This window comes from Aspergillus alliaceus, assembly GCF_009176365.1.
Source record: "Aspergillus alliaceus strain CBS 536.65 unplaced genomic scaffold BDW43scaffold_117, whole genome shotgun sequence".
In the NCBI taxonomy this organism is placed as follows: Eukaryota; Fungi; Ascomycota; class Eurotiomycetes; order Eurotiales; family Aspergillaceae; genus Aspergillus; species Aspergillus alliaceus.
In genome coordinates, this window is record NW_022474800.1 from 1 (window position 1) to 19,793 (window position 19,793).

The 19,793-nt window shown below is 48.4% G+C and overlaps 7 protein-coding genes across 7 annotated transcripts; 3 read left to right on the forward strand and 4 right to left on the reverse strand.

The window, feature by feature from the left end:
• The first annotated feature begins 1,142 nt into the window (after nt 1–1,142).
• BDW43DRAFT_29797 (uncharacterized protein) lies at nt 1,143–2,272 on the forward strand. Its single transcript, XM_032044482.1, has 2 exons — nt 1,143–1,725; nt 1,787–2,272. The coding sequence occupies exons 1-2, from the start codon at nt 1,516–1,518 to the stop codon at nt 2,153–2,155; spliced, it is 579 nt and encodes a 192-aa protein (XP_031893716.1). The 5' UTR covers nt 1,143–1,515; the 3' UTR covers nt 2,156–2,272.
• Nucleotides 2,273–2,741: 469 nt separating this feature from the next.
• On the reverse strand, nt 2,742–3,328 carry BDW43DRAFT_295476 (uncharacterized protein). Its single transcript, XM_032044062.1, has one exon. It carries the CDS (start codon nt 3,291–3,293, stop codon nt 3,117–3,119), a length of 177 nt encoding a protein of 58 aa, XP_031893717.1. The 5' UTR covers nt 3,294–3,328; the 3' UTR covers nt 2,742–3,116.
• A 2,998-nt stretch (nt 3,329–6,326) lies between these two features.
• BDW43DRAFT_305017 (uncharacterized protein) lies at nt 6,327–7,331 on the forward strand (the record flags this gene model as incomplete). The annotated part of the gene is made up of 3 exons (XM_032045717.1): nt 6,327–6,399; nt 6,520–7,130; nt 7,170–7,331. The coding sequence occupies 3 exons, from the start codon at nt 6,327–6,329 to the stop codon at nt 7,329–7,331; spliced, it is 846 nt and encodes a 281-aa protein (XP_031893718.1).
• A 445-nt stretch (nt 7,332–7,776) lies between these two features.
• BDW43DRAFT_318252 (acyl--CoA ligase) lies at nt 7,777–10,114 on the reverse strand (the record flags this gene model as incomplete). Its single annotated transcript, XM_032048676.1, has 5 exons — nt 7,777–8,778; nt 8,833–9,257; nt 9,332–9,766; nt 9,829–9,966; nt 10,022–10,114. 5 exons carry the CDS (start codon nt 10,112–10,114, stop codon nt 8,226–8,228), a joined length of 1,644 nt encoding a protein of 547 aa, XP_031893719.1. The 3' UTR covers nt 7,777–8,225.
• BDW43DRAFT_317349 (cytochrome b5-like heme/steroid binding domain-containing protein) lies at nt 7,803–8,084 on the forward strand (the record flags this gene model as incomplete). Its single annotated transcript, XM_032048525.1, has 2 exons — nt 7,803–7,935; nt 7,999–8,084. 2 exons carry the CDS (start codon nt 7,803–7,805, stop codon nt 8,082–8,084), a joined length of 219 nt encoding a protein of 72 aa, XP_031893720.1.
• A 4,163-nt stretch (nt 10,115–14,277) lies between the features above and the next one.
• On the reverse strand, nt 14,278–15,945 carry BDW43DRAFT_29862 (NAD(P)-binding protein). The gene is made up of 3 exons (XM_032044581.1): nt 15,388–15,945; nt 15,119–15,295; nt 14,278–15,023 (listed from the first exon to the last, which is right to left on the reverse strand). The coding sequence occupies exons 1-3, from the start codon at nt 15,748–15,750 to the stop codon at nt 14,658–14,660; spliced, it is 906 nt and encodes a 301-aa protein (XP_031893721.1). The 5' UTR covers nt 15,751–15,945; the 3' UTR covers nt 14,278–14,657.
• A 198-nt stretch (nt 15,946–16,143) lies between these two features.
• BDW43DRAFT_295493 (MFS transporter) lies at nt 16,144–17,888 on the reverse strand. Its single transcript, XM_032044063.1, has 3 exons — nt 17,544–17,888; nt 17,029–17,485; nt 16,144–16,979 (listed from the first exon to the last, which is right to left on the reverse strand). Exons 1-3 carry the CDS (start codon nt 17,759–17,761, stop codon nt 16,155–16,157), a joined length of 1,500 nt encoding a protein of 499 aa, XP_031893722.1. The 5' UTR covers nt 17,762–17,888; the 3' UTR covers nt 16,144–16,154.
• Nucleotides 17,889–19,793: the final 1,905 nt, after the last annotated feature.

A 19,793-nucleotide genomic window follows, 5' to 3' on the forward strand; every position in this document is an offset into this window, starting at 1 on the left:
ATTTAGGCATTTTTGGTGGTATGACTGGTTCTTGAATTGCTTCAAAATTTGAGGCGCGTACAAAACGCGTAGGGTGGCCGGATGACCCGGGAAATACGTTAGTACTACTGGAGTTAATAGCCAAGGTTTATGGCGTAAATAGTCTTAATGTCATGACATGGGATTGTTGCGGGATCCTCGGGGTCCGAGTTAAAGCCTTCTTTGCCGGAGCCGCTGGAGGATGATTGAGTTGTCAGATGATAGTCTATTAATATCATACAGTACGGTGGCATTGCCAATTATATGCCCCGTTTGTTGAAGAGCTAATGACCCTAGGCTGGCATTGACCTTGAGGTCGACTTGTTTATCTTCGTTCCTGGCTGGCTTCATTTGGTAATCGTTTGGGTGGGGCGGCGTGGTGTGATCGTCTCGTATTCGCACTATTAGCATTGTTTGTGTACATGATTGTCTAGTTTCTATTATAAATACTACAAGTCTGCGACGATGCATGAAAAGCTTAATCGCTGGGTACGGTAGTATGGGTGATTGATAATAGCGGCTCTGAATTGTTTTGGACTACGGAGCCCGGAGCCTGGAGTATAGGGATTATAGGGATTATGGAAAGGTCTGGTATTGCAGGGTTTAGTTTCAGGATTTTCACTTTCACTAGAGAATTCTGCTGAACTTACCGAGTTAAATGGTAGTCTTAAGCACCGAAAAATGCTGTTAATTACCTAGTATATTATTATATCAATTATCCTCGGCTGTTCGACACATGAGGTCTAATTAATGATTAGTTATCTCTTCTTGAACAGCCTACTAACTAATTACTGTTATACTACTCTGTACTCTGTACGACATTACTCCCAGAAGGCCTCGAGTCTAGTCAAAATTCCTGAAACCATCGAAGTTTCTTCTGAGACTCGGTTAATCGAAAGAACCATTGTTAACACGATTAGTCTGAAACGTCCTAATCCCGCAGGATCCTTCATCCTTTCCATTCAGCAGGTTCTATGTTCCACAGCAAGTTACCGTGTCAATCAAGATGGAATTATTGAAGCCGAATCGGAGACCGAATGATGGGTTCAATCTAGAATGGGGATAATATACCCGTGCCGGATTCTATGTTCCATAATAGACCGTTGTAGCTCTATTATGGCCAATCTATGCTACGACTTACGGTCGACGTTGACTGATTATGCGGTTATGATCTGTTGTTGATCTTATCTCGGCGGCTCCCTGTTGTTCCCTCTCCGAATGCCGCCCGAGAATGAAGATGGACCAAGAGACTGCGCATTATGCACGCCGCAGTATCCCATGCTTAACCGGGATGAAGTCCAGGGGACTCAAAAGCCACCGCAATCGATCCATATCACGCTTATGTGGGCACTGAGTTGGTGAAGACCTTTGACTTGGCACTTAGCATCCTGGGAATCAAGGCCTCGCTGACTAGAAGTGTTTACATCTCTATCTCTTCATATGCAGCGCGGGTCAAGAAATTCTTCGACGGATGCGTGAACATCATAGATTTCTGGAATGATTCGTGACTTATCCCAGACACAGTTGCCCCAATCATACCTTCCACAGCCATCCGTCGACGCGCAAATACCGCCCAAAATTCTGGTGGCTGATGCTATCAAGCCACCAAGTAGTACATACTCAATCAAGATACAACGCGAGATATGCTTCGCGAGCGCTGGGAAACCTCACGTTTCACAGGCTACGGAAGTATACCAGGACCACGTGGTATGAGCCCTCACTGGCCTTCACTAAGCCTTTGAGTCAAGGATTCAATCTCTTCTCACAGGCACAAAACCTCCATTATACACTCATCCATCGACCTGAGACACCCAACCTGACATCCATATACCACTTACCCCAAACAAACAGACAAACCATAATACCAAACCTACCCCCCTACACCCTCTCAATCCTCCACACCCTCACCCGAACCCAAACCCAACAAGGCAGCCCACCACCCCGAAATGCAATCCCTAACCCAGAATTGCAACCACGAATGCAGCTTCATACCCTCCAAACCCCTCCGAAAAACCCACAGCAACCCCCACTTCGCCCTCCGATACTGGGTCCCCAACCACGAAATGAAAATGTGCGGCCACGCAACCGTCGGCACAGTCTGGCTACATCACTTGGGACTGCTACCGCTTGCAAATAAACTTTGAACCTCGACCATATCTACCGAGGTAGAAGCGCTCGTTATCCTTCCTGAGAATGAAAATGGAAACGAACATGAACAGGGGGCGTGAGTATTAGTTTCGCAGCCTGCCAGCCGGGCAATGGAAGTCTTACCTGATAATGTTCAGGATGTACTATCTTGTCTAGACCTCTCGATCCATGACATAGCAGCAGGACCAAAATTCCGGAATGTAGTTACATCGAAGTAAAGACGTTATTCCTTTGAAGAGCGTCGAAATTCTAAATTTCGTACGGCCTGATCAAGACGCGATTCGGGGTATTTGTAAGCGGATCGCAGCGACGGGGTTGTACCCGTATGCTGTTGAGAGTATCGAGTATCAGATATTTCAGGCGCGGCAGTTTCCGATGGCATCTGGGTATGTTGAGGATCCTGTGACGGGGATTGTGGCTGCAGCGCTTTTTCGGACGCTTATGGATGATGGGTGTTGCTTAAGGGGAGGACGAGACCTGTTTATGTGAGGCAGGGGTGGACTACGGGGAGGCCGTCGGAGATTGAAGCTTTTTTAAGCTGGAATGAGGGGGGGTGGAGGATGGGTGTTGGATTTCGGGGAAGGTGCAGTTGCTTGGCTGTGAGACTGAGGGTTGAGGTTTGGATTGTGGGTGGAAGGGTTGTGTTGTAGGTGTTTCTTCGTGTTATAGTAGTTGCGGTAGCAGGTCTGCTATGTATGTACACACCGAGATTGGTCGCATTTCCACCGTGGAACTATGTTAAGAATCCGAGGCTAGACGTACGAGACGTCCCCTTCTGGTGCAACAAAGCTTGCATAGGCATGGTGCCCTGTTGAGTTCTAGTCAAGTCTTCATTGAGTTACGCCTACAGTGTCAATTAAAAGCTGGACTGGGAAAAGGCCAGCAGACCGGGCCCTGGAAGCAACATTATATTGAGGCAGTTCAAACAGGGGATTCCTCTGTCACCTTGCTCAAGGAGTTAGTAAAGGTGAAATAACGATACAGTGCATGGTTGTCTTAAGATTATGTGCATCGGCGCTTAGCAGATATAGGAGTCTAGTGAAGGACATCACTGCAGGAATGAGAAAGAGGCAGAAAAGGTTATATAATAATTGATGGCGAATCCATTGAACCCATTTGATATACATTTACGAAAACGCCAAATAGCTTTCAAAGTTACAAGAAAACAGAGATAAAATGGAAAAATGACTTCGTTCGAGAATCAACTGCTCACCCTTCTCTATCCTACTAGTCAGAATCCGATCGCTGTTAAGACTCATTATGACTCTTTCGAAAGACTTCATACTTCTCATCATGCCACTCTCGGGCTTTGAGTACCCAACCTTTGCTGTCTTCATATTGCACCCCATTCTCAGCTCTAAGTACGCAATACTATACCGATGGTCTTCCTGAAGCCCTGAATCCGTGCGAGGCGCAACCGGATAAGCACACGATTCAAGCACATGCCTAGAAAGAGAACGCAATGAGTCTCCCACGTTCATAACAGTATAGTCTTCCCTGGGGACAACGAAGCTCCGGGGCCTAGTTCGAGGATGTCGGGAGAGTCGAGCAAGCATCCCCTTGGTAATTGCATCACAGTCTTTAATAAGCGGTCGAACAGCGCATCGTTGTCCCTTCGCCGCTTGCGGAAGGGATGGAGACTTTTCGAGCATCTCCAAGCGGGCAATTTGAGTTTATCTTGGTTAACTGCTCCCTCAGGCGGACATTCTCACCTTCAGAGTCTCATAAAAATTCAATATGCCCCTAAATGCCCCCGCTGAAGACCCGCAGAGCGCGTAGCTAAATCTTGGTCTCCAAAAGAAACCAAGTGTATATGTTTCCCTTACCCGTAAGTATCGCTGTGATGGTCACCTTTCATTTTGGCCATGTGATCCTGGGCTGAAGTAGGTCTCCAAAATACGAAGAACCTGCTGCCAGCGTCCAAAACTGTCTCCAAGCCTTTGAGGTTCAAATAAAAGAACCCATGGGTCTTGTAAACATCCAGGAGCAGCTGGGTCTCTTCATCACCTTTCATCTCTGGACGAGCATAGCATATTGTGGGCAAAGGTGCAATAGATAAGCCATTGTGGGCTTGGGGAAGATTTTTAATCGAAGTCAATGGTAGTATCGTTCTGTTTGTAGCTGAGAGATGTTGAAAGATTGTTTGGTAAAGGGATGCTGGAGTACAGAGACTTCATCCTGCATCTATAGAGCTCTATTTATGTGTTCATGCCTCCGAGCATAGCCTCATGTGGGTGATATTCTAGTTACTGTGACATGACGTGGAGCGTTGCATTAAGGCCAACACGATCAGAGGTGATTGCCAGTGAGGTGTTTCTGACACTCCTTTTGTTTCACCTCGTATCCCATTGTAGCCCGCAACACGTAGCTCTAAGTCTCACTATCTGGACTTACTAGTTCTATGGACTAGTGTCACCTGTCTCCCTTTCAAATGAAGAAGCGTGTTACTCCACACTAATGCATGGATTCCCAACGTTAGTAGTGCTTATCCCCCGTCATACCCTTCTTATTGGGCTGTTTTTTTTTTTGCCCCAGCCTTCTGGGGGTTTCCTCGTCCCTTTGAACGCCTTAGTTCATTTTCACCAATTTCCGCTCGCGATGGAATCTGGACCCTGGGTAACAGACAAGTCCAGCCAAGCCGAGCGTCGGCTTTCCCGGTACCAAGAACTACATCTTTCGTCATCTAATAAGTAGTAGTTGCACAGGGTCTGAAGTGCATTGTCGATTTCAATGGGCTGGATGACCCATATCGCTCTCGAAACTGGCCGCGAAGGAAGAAAATCACTATCACCGCTATCTATGGCTTGGTCACAATCACTGTTGCTGGGGACAGCTAGCATATATGTTGACCACCAATTTAGATTGTCCAAATCTATTCTAAACCTCCCAACATAGATACTCTCCCGCAGTTGACCAGATCTCTGCGGCCTTCGAAGTAAGCAAGAAAGTATCATTGCCTTGGCTCAGCTTTTGCCTTCTCGAGTATGTTCAGCCATTCCACATTTCCCAACCGGTGTCTTATTTTCTGCTCTGTATTTAGGTTCGGCCCCCTGGTAGGGGCACCTGTGTCTGAAGTATACGGTCGGAAGAGGCCGGTACGTGGACCCTGCGCCGCAGCAGCGATATTCTCGTTCACATGTGGTGCCGCGGCGGAGCATTGAGCGATACATGGTACGTGACCACCAGAGGATACGCAATCAGGGCTTACTCACTCGCAGACATCGTGGGCCCAACACTCGGCCCTCTAGTCGAGTGGGTGGCTGACTCCTCCTTGCGTTGTCGGCGCTGAGTGTCTGGGGTTTGGGTTCTTCACAATCTTCCGGAGTGCGCTGAATTACCTCCTGGATGTTTTTTGTCGCTGGGGCGCGAGTGCCACCGTCGCCGATACCTTTCTTCGGAGTACGCTTGCGGCGGTCTTGCCTCTATTTATTGGGCCGTTGTATCGGTGCCTGGGGAATGGGCTGGCGATGAATGTTTTTGGGAGGTTTACGGCACTGTTGATTCCTATTCCGTTTGTACTTTGGGTGTGGGGGTGGCGAGGATCAGGAGGAGTAAGAGGTATGAGTTTAGTATGGGTTGAGAGATGAATGTCAGATTGATAGCTACGAAATTCTAAGGGATCTATTAAATTTGGCGTCCATGTTGTCTTGTCAGGAATTCCAGGTATGCAGTGCTATTGCCAGCGCACAGCGGTATGGTCTTATAGATTATAGTCATAATACATAATTAGGTGTAACTTAAGACAATTGGGTTAGAAAGATTGCATGTCCATACTAGGTTCATACCTTGATGAGGAGATATGCACTTGATGTTGGATTAGGGTCCAAAGGCGTTGAAGAGGCGAGAAGCCCATGTTTAAGGCAAATGCTTTCTAACATCCGCACATCATCTAGGATAAATAGGTGTTTATATCTAAATTAAACCATACAGTAGAGTGGGTCCTTCAACTCCTATCGATGGACCAGTAGTATCCTGCATACCGATCGATCTGATAATCGGCAATCGATCGTGTAAAGTTGATCAGGAATCAAGGAACCACTCAATCCGAACCTTTCAAACGGATGGGATCACCGCTTGACATCATCTCATACAGTTCAATACTCCATATAAATCCGTAGAATCTTCTTGTCCAGACAAACAGCCTAGCAAAAATAATTAAAATGTCCAAACGAATTCAATCCTTCTTCCAACCGATCTCCAAGGAACCCAAACCAGACCCATCACCTGACCACCGTCAACCCTCATCAACCCAAGTATCAGATGATGATGACGAAAAAGCAACCAAACCACCAACAACAACCCACCCTAGCTAACCCTTCCACATCTCTAATCTCCCCTTCTCGATATCTAAAGCCCTTTCGGCCCTCGCCTCCACTAAACCTCCCAAACCTATAACAACCCATCCCCACCTCGACCTCCTCTACTTCCAACCACTCCTCTCACCCCTAGCAGCACGCGCCCTCTTCCACTTCCTCTGGGCCGAACTCCCATTCTACCGCGTCCAATACACCATCCGCCGCGGTCCCACCCAAACCAAAATCACCACACCAAGATACACAACCGTCTTCGGCATCGACACAACCTCCTACTTCCATACTGCCCCAATCACAAAAACACAAACACCCACCCTCCACTCAAAATCCACCAACCTTCCCAACCCAAGCACGAAATATAAATGCACCCCCCGTCCAATCCCCCCCTGCCTTGAAGCCCTCCGCCTCGCAGTCCAATCCGCCACCCATGACACCGTCGACTACAACTTCATCCTGGTAAACTACTACGCCACCGGCGACGACAGCATAGCCTACCACTCCGACGACGAGCGGTTCCTAGGTCCCAGCCCGGCCATCGCGAGTCTGTCACTGGGTGCGGAGCGGGATTTTCTGTTAAAGCATAAGCCCGGGGTTGAGGCGGGGCCGTTGAAGTTCCCGCTTGGGAGTGGGGATATGGTTGTTATGAGGGGGGTAGACGCAGGGGAATTGGTTGCATAGTATTCCGAAGAGGAAGAGGGAGAGTGTAGGATGGGGAGGATTAATGTTACGTTTCGGAGGGCGTTGGTTCCTGGGGGGACGAAGAATTATTATAGGTATAATGTTGGGGAGGGGGCCGTTTGGCGGTGGGGAGAGGAGGTTGGGAGGATGGTCTGTGTTGATGGAGAGGGCTGAGTGATGGAGGGGATAATTGTAAATAGCGTTATTTAGGTTTAAATAGCTGAATCATAAGAGATGATTTGTGTAGAAGCTTCCTATGTCCGATTCTTTTATAGTGGAAGCTAGTTGTATTTTTCACGGGGGTGGTTATCACCCACGAAGCAGATCAAAATGCTTTCAAGTCAGTCAATAGGTTGGAGATATGTTGAGCAAAATATCTTGAGTAAAGACCGCCCAATCAATTCTTCATAATAGTGTATATAATAACCCTCGATATATTGACTTTTCACCAGAATGAACATATCTCGGCATCTGACGGGACCGAATCCTGCTTACGCTGCAAGACTAACCAGTGATAGGCAGCCATGATAATAATTGTTAACAAGATAAAGATAAAGCTAGAGATCCCATAGAGATAGGCTGCATTTTTCTGGCAGATGATGAGCCCAGACTAGTTGAACTACCTCCCATCATAATCCCTTATCAATGTCCACACGGACAGTCTTCACCCGCGACGAAGTTGCACGGCATAACTACTCATTGAGTTTCTGGATTATCATCGACCAGGATGTTTATGATCTGAGTAGCTTTCGAGCCGAGCATCCTCGGGGAGAGAAAAGTCAGCTGTCACAATTTGTTTTCATACTAGACCTGTTATGGGGCTAGGCTGATAACTAGGCAGTTCTGCGCAAAGTAGCAGGCAAAGATGCAACAAAAGAGTTCCGGGATTCTCACTCCGAGAGCATCCTAAAACGATACCAGGAATGATTACGCGTTGGAAAAGTTGAGACTGAGCCTCCGGAAGAGAAGAAGGGGTTCTTCAGCTGGGTACTTGGATGGTTTAGTCATATATTATGGCGGGAGTCTAGCAATACACTATCTGCATTACATAAAAGAATATCATCCATCCTAGAGCTTGGGCCGGAAGCCAGCCTCAACCTCCTTCTGAGCCTCCTCCTTCAAGACCTTCTTCAGAATCTTCCCGCTCGGATTCTTCGGGATAGCATCCACAAACTTCACACCCCCAGTCAGTGCCTTATACTTGGCCAACCGTGCACCTAGATACTCCTGCACTTCTTTCTCCGTCAACTTGTCTCCCACCTCCGGACGCCGAACCACGTAAGCCCGTGGCAGCTCGCTATCAGGAAGCACACCACGGAGCCCAATGACAGCGGCATCAACGATAAGCGGATGCGTAAGTAGAACAGCCTCCAGCTCGGGCGGTGCAACCTGGAACCCGCGAACCTTGATCAACTCCTTCTTGCGGTCTACGATGTACCATTTCCGCGTATTCTCATCGCAGAACGCAATATCGCCGGTATGAAACCACCCATCCTTATCAAACGAGGTCTCATTCGCCTTGGGATTATTAAAATACCCTGGTGTAACAGTAGGACCCCGAATGCAGAGTTCCCCTCGGACTCTATAGCCGGAGATATTGTTCCCTTCGTCATCCACCAATCTGATCAGTTGTTAGCTACTGAACCTTCGTATGCAGAAGAAGGGTAAGTCCCACTTGAGTTCAATATTCGGCAAATTCCTACCCACGCTCCCCGTATCATCCTGCTCATAATATGGGAATATCGTCCCAATGCAACATATCTCCGTCATGCCCCAGACCTGATTGCAGGTTGCATCATCTGCCAGCATAAGGCGGAGCTTGGCTTGAATATCTTTACTGAGAGGCGCGGCGCCAACCCAAGCCATGCGGATGCTTCTGAGGTATGGGCGCTCGTGCGCCTGCGGGCTCATGATGATGCTGACGACCATGGGCGGTACAACAAGGAGGTCTGTTATTTGGAACTTTTCGACATTCGAGAGGAACTCCATGAGGTCGAAGCGGCGCATGATGTAGGTGATATGGCCTTGTTTGAGGGGACCGAAATAGGTTGAAGGGGCGGCGGCGGCGTGGAACATGGGGAGGGCGACGAGTCGGCGGAGCTATACCCGTCAATGAGATTTTTCATATTTCTCGTATTATTTAAGATAAAGAAGACATGGCTAGGAGGATATACCCGGTACGGTCGTGGATTGAACTCAAACACCAATTCATGCTGAGCGATGAAGTTGCGATGCGTGATTTCCGTCGCCTTGGGGAGACCCGTCGTCCCACTGCTGAATAGTCTTGCGGCGGTGGTCTCTTCGCAGGTCTTCAGATCGTCGAATCGCACCCAGTCTCCCTCGCCGGCGGAAAAGAGTTCTTGCCACGACTTCAACCCAGTCGGAACGGTCTGGTCTCGAACATCGAACACCAGCAGATTTGACTCTTGTATGCGCATCTCTTTCATCGCTGCTTGGATGGAGCCCACGACCTCCGGCTCAGCAATGACGAATTTGGTCTCCGACGCCTTGAAATGGTGCGCAATCTCCATGGAGGTGTAGGCGGGATTGGTGCCGGTGAAGATGCCGCCGGCTCCGACGATGGCCAAGGCGAGCATACAGTAATAGATCTAGGCATGGCATTGCCCGTTAGAGCAAAAATAGCTTTAGCTACTTGCGAAACAAAACGTACATCATTGAAAGAGTGAAGCGCCACGCAGTCGCCTTGGCGTACGCCCCATGCACGTAGACCCGCGATCAACTTCCGGATAATGGTCCGAGCTTGGTTATACGAGATAGACCGGGAAGTATCGTTCGCGTCGATGTAGATCTACTCCCGTTTAGCGACTGCCCACTCAAGAAACACCAGAAGCTAGAGAACACACAGGCTCATCACGATCATATCGGGGATTGGCAAAAATATAAGAAATAGCATCGGTGGTGGGCAGTTCCACCCGCGCGGTCGGCTCGAAGATCATTTTTTTTCTGCAAGAAATTCACACAACGAACGCACAATAGGAAATTGGGCGTCGGACCCTGGGCCTTACTACTGTATATATACATATTTCTGTGCTGATAACGTTGCACCCCTGTCTCCACTTGGCCCACCCATTGGGCCAGCGACGTGAAGTATCTTAAGGAGAAAGTAAATGGGACAGAGCCCATCGAAGCAAGAGTCGCAAGACAGCTGTCACAATGTGGGTCAACAGCCACTAACGGACCGCTTAGTGGAGGATTCCCATTTCCTTATACTCTATTAAGGTCTAGGTGGCTCTTAAAAAGCGTCTTTTAGGGCCAATCAGATGCAGACATTTCGTGGTCGGCTTTGTTCGTCGTTACATTTTGATTCCGAGCCTCGGAGTTCTTTGGAATGCAGGGAATGAAAAAGTATGCAGCATACTTGAGAACTCCAACGGTGACATGTGGCCCTTACTTCATGTGGTAGATATGATCTACGACGTTTCTGAACTGGGCGTGAATAGTGTCACCTCTCAAATGTTTTGACCACATATCTACCTATATTCAAAGCAGAATACAACGACCAGAAAATACTTATGGGGATAGGTTTATCGTACTTAGCTCTATTCCTACCCGTGGGCCTTATTTCCTATTTAATTTTATTTTTGCAACCCCTCCAAGTTCCACAAGTCGCCCCCTGCATGACCGTTCCAGCCAAAAATAAGTCTTCCTAAAAGCTAGATTCAATCTTTTCACCAAGCTAGAGCCAACAACCGATTGAGTGAGTTATACCTTTATTCTAATCATGATTCCCAAGCCTCTTGCATCACCTTAAGGTCATGAGATACAGTAAGCGGAAGGGCTAATATAACAGCGAATCATATCACTCGTGTGTGAGCGCTTGTAAAGAGAATTACTTAGGCAAGGAATCAAGGGGCTCATGAAACACCAGCGTCATGGTCGGCTAGACTACCAGTATAATGCACGGCTGCTGTGATCTCCGATTGCCGAGGATCGTCGAGATGTCACCTCCTGTAGGCGTCTAAACGTGTGTCAGCAATTTGACATATAGATGTATGATATCCGCTAGAAGTAGACTCCTCCATGTGGATATATGCGTATTATGCAGGTTGTCTGTGCGTTGCGGGGGTGTCTGTCTTAGCTAGGCGTTGTTTCTGTATTATAGGCCATGTCATATAGGCTGTGTGCTTGTTTGAGAGGGTTTTATATGTTATGGGGGATTGATTTGGGTTGCCGGGCCTAGGTTTGATGTTGGGTATGGCTTGGATGGGGATTTGTTACTATCCCCGAGGAGTGTTGATAGGTAAATGGTAGCCATGAAATTAAGTAGGCTAACGAAGGAGCAAGATATAACTAAGTGGTTGGAAGACGCTGGGTAAGCATGTTATTTCGGAGGTGCATTGAGGAAACTAATCGCAGCAAGGTAAGGGTAAACATAAATATTTGGAAATGAAGCTGCATGCTCAAGCAACTGTCCAGCAAGGTCGCCCTCGAGTTGGCGAAATTGCCTAGATCAAAAGCCACCCAAGTGTGTTGCACAGTGTATCAAAAACGGATGGAGTGGGGAGAGTCTAGCGCAAGATATTCGACTAGGTCAAAAATCGAATAAAAACTAGGAAACCAGAAGTAGATGGAGTGCTCAGAAGAAGATTAGATTAGGCGATTTGGCCTCACATACAAGTTGAACAAATTGGTACCCAATGAGCTTGTACATACCAAAAGGCGCATGGTTCCCAGAAGATCAGACACATAGACTGTGTCTCGTAGACAACCTCTAAAGCTAGCCTAATATCTCTGGGCAGCTTCCAGGTCCAGCCACACAGGAGGTCTTTATTCCGTCAATTGAGAGGCGATTTCCTGCAACCCATCCTACAAAAGCGACATCAACTACCTATCTCATCTGCGCGTCCACCTCCGTTTGCACCCACTTCTTCGGCTTAATACCCAAGCCACCCCCCTAGGTACTAGTGTTTTCGGCCCACCTCGCTTCCTACTCCGTTGATACAATTCTTCCACCATAACTGTTCGTTCATTGGTCCCATCTTGACCACATCTCTTGGGCCAACCCATCGGCAGTCCAGTTTCCCACCATGAGCCTTGTCCCATTGAAAGCCCCGGTCTTTGATTCATCTTGCTCCGCTATGGAAAAGGCGAGACAACAGGTGCGCTATTTTCCCGTGAATATGGACCATGAAGAAATATTGTCTGGTAGTCTGGACCGATAATAATCCTGTTTTGCTAATCAAGGATGCCATGTCCTCCGCAGTTGTCAACCAGGTACGGATACCCGTCGGCGAAGTTTGCTTTTTGATGACATCAGGCCATGACTGATTAGTGTTCTTCTCCAAGAGGTTTGCCTCCACGAAAGAAGCTTAGAGGTCTGGAAGAATCCCATCAAGGAACCCCGAAGGAAGAGTTTTTGGCTGTGGTATGTTGCTACCCCTAGCGGCATTAAGGTAATATGAGCATATCAACAATATTGTGCGATCAGGTGGAGATTAAACCCCTGAAGCGATTCGCTCATCTTTTAACGTCTCCTGCCCGCGGATAGACTTTGTGATTTATATGGCGAATGGCAAAAGGCCGGCGATATAAATGTGCTGGATGGGAACTTCACCACACGATTGACTTTTATGAGCGTTAGGAACATAGTTTCAGAGGGATTTATTGGATCACCATGTTAATAGCGCTAGTATGATTGCCACTTTGTAGCTATGTACCTTCTACACCAGAATGGCCAGTTCCTAGACACTTGATTCTTGGGTTGGTTTCCTGGTTCAAGCCGCAGCTGCTTGAGCAGTAGGAAGATGTAGAAGCCTGCTGATAGGAAGTTTGGATAACACGAAGCCTATTAGCTTAGAGCCATATGGAATAAGTGAAGTGATAGGAGTGCTAGCTGCCAACACTCTAACGCCTTGCGCATGCGATCCTGCTGGAAAGTCTCATTTGCATGGTCGTCGTTCTGGTCATCGGCGGTCGCTCCACCGCATGAGGAGGTGCCACGTAAGGTATTGGTAGATATGGGTGGGGAGGTGAGTGTATGGGTATTACGAGGTTTTCACCTCGCATTCTTTCCAGGTCGCGCCACCAAGTCAGGCAGCTTGCTGCCAACTCTGTTTTTCTGGGTATAACACCAGGATTCGACGTTCCGGTCCCAATTGGATCCTTCGACTCGGTGCAAGAGACAGAGACAATGCCATGATGACCCTAGACATAGGGACTGGAGTTCAATGGGCATGTATTCAACTTGGCCATCATGGCCAAGTAGTGTAGATAAGTAGAGATTAGTTGGGAAACATGCTACCAATTGTAGCAGCAGGTTGATTGATTCGATAGGAGGGGTATTCCGACAGGGGCAAAGGGGCAGGCCGGATAGGTCGAGGTCAGAGTTAATTTGAAAAGGTTGGCCGGTTCTCTCCGGCAGGAAGGGGAATGTTTAAGGTAGTCGGGGCTTACACCCTCTTCTGGGTATGAGAGTTCAGAGAAAGTGTCGTTGTCATCTGCAACTTGGGTATGTTGATCCACCTCCTCGTCTTTACTGTGGATATTCCGATCCTCCTCGAGAATCTCCTCTAGACTCTCGGGTCCTTAGCAACAGGTGGCCATTGCTTAGCAAAGCCTATTTTTAATCCCAGCATCTAGCCCGGTGGTAGGTCAGTCGAGAGCAAAAAGGTCCATGGGACCAAGGTGAGCGCAGTTAGGGAGACCTAGGAATCCGGATTGGCGAGTCCATGGGGTTAAGAAACCATACAGTTTGTTAAGTATGGGTGCTTGCTTGTCCTCCGGTACGGGGATTTGCTCGTCATCCGGGACTTGCTTCTGTTTGTCTAGTAAAACAGGCGGTTGCTTTTTGGTTGTCCTCTTAGCGCACGCCCCTAGGCAGCAGGTTTATGCAGAAATATCCTTGAGCTGTTCTCATCCTAGCTCTCGGGTATTGTGTGTGGCTGCTACTCACCAGCCTTCATCTCTTTCTGTCTGCCATATTGGATTTCATTTGTACGAAGGACTCAGCCGGTCTATATCAGGTACCCCAGGATACTGCCAGACTATTCAATAAAGGCTGAGTTAGGATGAGGTTTGAAGACGTTGCATCATTCTTGTCATATCTGCGCTAGGATGATCAGCGTCTGTATATCGGGAAGGTAGGAGAGTCGAACGACGCTCTCGAGTAGGTGGCGGCTTCTTTTAATAGGATCGAAGTGTCGCTGAGCTACTTGCTTTATGATGGAGACTCTTTCGGATCGTTCAAATGATCATCATATTGCTTGTCAGACTCGTTATCAGGCAAACGAGCACTTCTAGCACTTTCAAGACGCCCTGAGCCTACGCAGCATGATATTGAGCTGTACGAGACGATTTTGAGAAAGAACCAGGGATATAACGATAGAAGATATAACGCCTGAGACAAGACTTTGGACCCATTTACTAACCCCCACAGAGACCAATCCAGTTGAATGGACCTCAACATTACCCATTGCAATTGAAGTCATGTACAATTTATTCCTCACATACATCAACCCCCATTCCCACAATATACAAACTTCACTCATCAGACCCTTCACAAAGCTCCCTAACAACGTCCCTTAACTCCGTCTCCCCTTTCCAAACCGGACGGTCACCCCAGGCACCAGCCTTGTGCATAACTCCCCCTGGCAAAAAAGCCCTCGTCATCTCCACAAACCCCTCCGCCGTATTCTTCGGCAAAAACGCCCCGAAGAACTGCAACAAATCCTCACCTTGAACAAGCCTAAGCTCAACCTCCTTCCCAATAGCTTCCTCAAACGCCCTTTGCACATCAACCGAAGTATACTCCCTCGGTCCCTGGACCTCAACCACAAAAGGACTCTCGGGAATTCGGGAAGCGAGTAAATAGTCAACAAAAGCCCGCGCCATATCCTTAGCGGCAACCTAGTACCAAACACTCATTAGGACCATAACAACCAAACACCGCCCCGAAAGGTAAAGAAAAAAGGAAGGGGAGGAAAGAAGGAAAGGAAACAAACCATCGGGACCCCAAAATCCCTCGGCACAATACAAGAATACAAATGCGGAGTCTCAGACCGCACAGTCGCAACCCCAGTCGCCCAGTTCTCCATAAAATAAGCACATCTGGCCAGCACGACCTCAGGAGCGGAGTCTCGGAGGATCGTCTCGGCGGTGTGGTTCGTTAGTATCTCTCCCTAGACACTGTAATCAGCACATTCTATTTATTGTATTCCCTACAATATAATGCCCATGAAAACAAAATTCAAAACAAAGATAGCTAACTCACTGTCCCGGACTCATGTTCCGCCCCCGCACTTGAAAGAAGGACTACGCGTTTCACGCCGGCTTTCTGAATCGCAGTGCGTGTATTCTGCGATACAAGGCGGGCGTGCTCGAGGTAATCTGATCCATCGTAGACGGGGGGTGTGATTACGAGGACGGCGTCGATGCCGGTTAGGTCCAGGGTATTTGCGTCGCCTACGTCGCCCTTTACGGCGTGGAAATTAGGGTGTGAGAGGAAGGATGCGGGAACGCGGGAGAGGTCGCGGTAGAAGGCTTTGATGTGGATATCCTGTTTGTTAGTGTTTAGGAGGGTGCGGATTGTTGCCTGGGCGGTTTTGGGGGAGGCGGGGAGGATGGCGATGTGCATCTCGTCGGTTGGAGATTCATATATGGTGTATAGAGGGGTCTGTTTAGTTTGTTGGCTTGGTGTGGGGTGGGAGTTTTGAGGTAGGAGTGGTTTCTTTTATATTGATAATAATGGTATGACATGACGCAGTTGCTGGAGCCATAGGCTCGTATTCGGGATGCGGGGTTTGACATCGTATATGTTCGTTCTTTGGTTATGGTGTTTATTGGAGATTTTTGGCATAGGTAGTCTTGGCGAGGGAAAATCAACCAAGGTCGTTAGATTTCTTTTACTTGTATGCAGGAGACTTAACTAGAATAGCTGTCGAACAACTTTTCGAAGATCGGGGAATCCCTAAATAATCACAACCTATCTATTAAGTACATAGGAACCTGCCATTCGCTTCAAAAGGCATCAAAGTGTAGTCATAGAGCAATCCGGAATCGCGGATGGGTGCGGATAAACTCCCCGTACTTCCAAAATAGCACTGGACAGACACACATCACGAGGGCAATGAAAGCCAATAAGGAATTCCCCCAGCCCAAGCCTAGCGCATCATACATAGACGGGCCAGCCAGTGGGAGCACCGCGCCGACTAACGACCGCAGTACTGTCGCAGCAGCCGTCACGGAGGCCGCGTGCGCCAAGTACGAGTCCACAAGGTACGTATTCGACGCCATGAAGACGACCATGAGGCCGATCGCAAACAGGCCAGTCCCAAGAATTGGCACAATCCAATGGGTATGCGCTTGCGCCGACCAACCATACCAGAATAAGCCAGCCGGAATCGCCCAAGATCCGAACAGCATCGGGGGTAAGCGAGATTCAGGTCTGAAACAGCCGCGCGCAGTGTGACTGGCAGCGATGCGGTTAGAGACCACGCCGCATATTCCGAGACCGAGGAGACTTCCGATACCGAAGCCCAGGTAGGCGAGACCGGCCAGACCGGATGAGAAGCTGTAGGTGTTTTTGAAGATGGGAGTCAAAGTGGTGAACATCAGGTAAAGGTATCCGTACGTCACGGCTGCGAATAGGGAGAGCAGAAACACGATTGGGGAGCGGAAAAGGAGTTTCATTGGGCGCGCAAGTGCGGTTGCAAACAGCGCCTTGGTAATCTTTGTGTCGCCACGGGCGGAGTAGAGATTGGGATTCCCAGTCTCTTTGCGTAGTCGCTCAGTCTTGCGACGCAGAATCACCGGTGCATACGATTCGCGATAGAACACGGCGCACCCGATTGTCATGACACCAATCTGCATTCGTTAGTATCCTCGACCATAAGACGGCGATTGAGCTACTTACTGCAATCGCAAGGACCCAGAACACCCATCGCCAGCCCACCGATTCGGCTAGGAATCCACCCGCAATGGGTCCAATGACAGGTCCTAGAATAGGTCCGAGAGCCCAAACAGCCATGATGCCCGCTCGCTTTTCCACAGGGATCATGTCGGCGACTGTCCCAGAACCAATGGTGATGGGACAGACACCAGCAATGCCAGCGAACAAACGAAATACGATCAGTTGAGGCAAAGTCTGCGCTACCGCGCACGCAATAGTGAACACTAGGAAGAGTACATTGCAAGCATGATATAGAGGCACACGGCCATATATCTCCGATAGCGGCGCGATGAGAAACGGTCCTAGCATGTATCCCAAGACATAGACGGAAACAATAAACGAGCCTAACATTTGATCGGGGGAGTGAAAGTCGCGCATAACATATTGGACGCCGGGTGCGAACATGGAGGAAGCTAGAGGGCTATTTTCCGTCAGCCCTATTACTCCTACTTTTATCGAGTCGTATTAGCAAAACTCACCTAACAAACGTGTTGAAAGCCATGAAGACCAGCTGCACTGCTTTCGTCGAAGTAGGCCAGTTCATCGGATTTGCGGCGTCATCAGGACCATCCCAGTCGACTCGGGCCGAGTCATTAGATTTCGATGTATGTTCAAGGTCGTTGTATTCTCCTGAGTTTCGATTCGTCTCCTCCATCTTCTCCCCCTTCTCAAGAACATTTGGGGTAGGCTCTGTCATGAGGCTCCGATACCCGTATTAAATCCACCGGCGAGCCGCAACCAAAGGTTACATCTCAATGCCATAACGTAAAGGAGGTACAAGCTGCTTTTATACACGTTTCTTAGGCACAATTCATGGAAGTCCCCCGTCCGAGAGCGCGTTGCAACCCTGGTCGTTTAAAAGCAATCTAAAACCCCAGGCTCCAAGTAACCCGCCAATTATATCGAGGAGACGAATGGAACTAAGAGGGTGAGCCAATCCCCTGCCGTCTCGCTCATTGTCTCTTCGTTCTTGTACCACCATTCTATGCTTGATTATGCACATCTCACCCCTTCCTTTATGCCCAAGTTATGTGATTTATGTCCTCAATTTCGGCAAGTGGGGTCTTACCCCAGTTAATTTCCCCTTGGGTAGAAGTTTTTCTGCTGATCCTTGTTGCGGTCTAGAATATCCATCTCCTCGTATTGCGTATCTCATAGTGACCCGGCTTCTCCCTTCCTGTTCTTGAATGTTCGTGTCAGGGTATATCTTTGTTAAAGCCCTAACGCCGGAAAGCAACCGCTATGACATCTAGGTAATGGCAGGTTAAAAATAAACAAATTAGTATCTGTGCTGAAAGGATCAACCATCATTAGGTTGCCTTTCCGGATTTGGCTTGTACAGCCGATCTTTGGACTGATTAGAAACTCGAACTGCCTATCCCAAGCCCAGGCTATGTGCCATTTTATCGCTGACGCAGTATCCTGTCTTATTGTTATTGCTTTTTCTTCCGTGTCATTAACTTAATTTACCAATATTACTGTTGAGTCTTGTATTCCATCTTGGACCTTCGCTTACTTGATATCTAAGTACTATACTCAGGCTCAATTGACCATGTACCAAGTTACCTCGAGGCCAAGCCACCGGTATCATTTCCCTTTCAGATAAGATGTGTCGGAAGTATGATGCACGCCTGCACCCCCATAGCTAACCTTGAAGGGAGAAATATATCCTTAACCTTGACTAAGTTGACATTTCAATCGTTTCTTAGTGTCCTGTGCTCCAAGCTGTCGAATCCTACTACCGTTGTCCCGCTAGGACGGTACCCAGAGAATGTGCGAGCCCAGGTCATAAGCACGGAGTTTTCTTGGACCTCGGAGGATCGGGATAGAGCAGCCTAATTCTCCAGAAATCTGACGGCAGGAAGATTGCTTCATTCTCTCCTTCGATGATGCATCCTTTCCGCAGGCCGGTTGATTGCCTTCCCCATTCGTAGTATATCGAAATCAGGAGATGAGGCAAGCCAGATCTGCCCTCGGTTCGTACGAAGCCATCGCCCATCCCGGGAAAGGCCATGCATCCCCAGGAAGTTATCGTTGTCAATTTTATCATACTTTTTACAGCTTTCCGTCTCCCACAGCTGGACTGAACCGGAATAAAGCAATGCAACCAACTTCGTGCGTGTTGGGAGGAGGAATACTAGATCAGACACCCTGTCCGCAGTCCAGTTCCCACTCCAGATGGCGGGTGGTGATATCCCACACTCGACAAGATTGGCTATTATCGAATGATGAGTCCAAAATCTTATCATCGTGCGATACTACTACGGCGCTTGGCGGTTCCTCGTGGTCCCTGATTGTCCAATTGAGCTGTCCTCGGCCTATGTCCCACGGCTCTATGCGCCAGTAATAACTGATATGTTCAAGGTTCCTTTGAGTTACTGATGCAAACAGTTTTTCAGTCGGCGATACTGCCACGGACTTAGGTAGGCGTACGTAGATCTCGGGTGTCTCTGGTCGGGATGTCTGCAGAACATACCAGGTTTCCGTAACCCAGATAGTCACTGATGATAATTCGGTTATTGCCATCATTCGCTCACCATTAGTGGAAAATAGTACCTCCTTGATGACAAATTCATCGCGTAGGCCTAATGTTGTTATGCTTCCTGAACTTGTGTCCCAAAGTAGAAGTGCATTTCTTGCTATGCACACCGCACAAGTACCATCCGGAGATAGGGCATCGGCCTTGAAGGCTCCACGGTTCAGATCTTCTCAGGCTTTTGGGAAGGCAA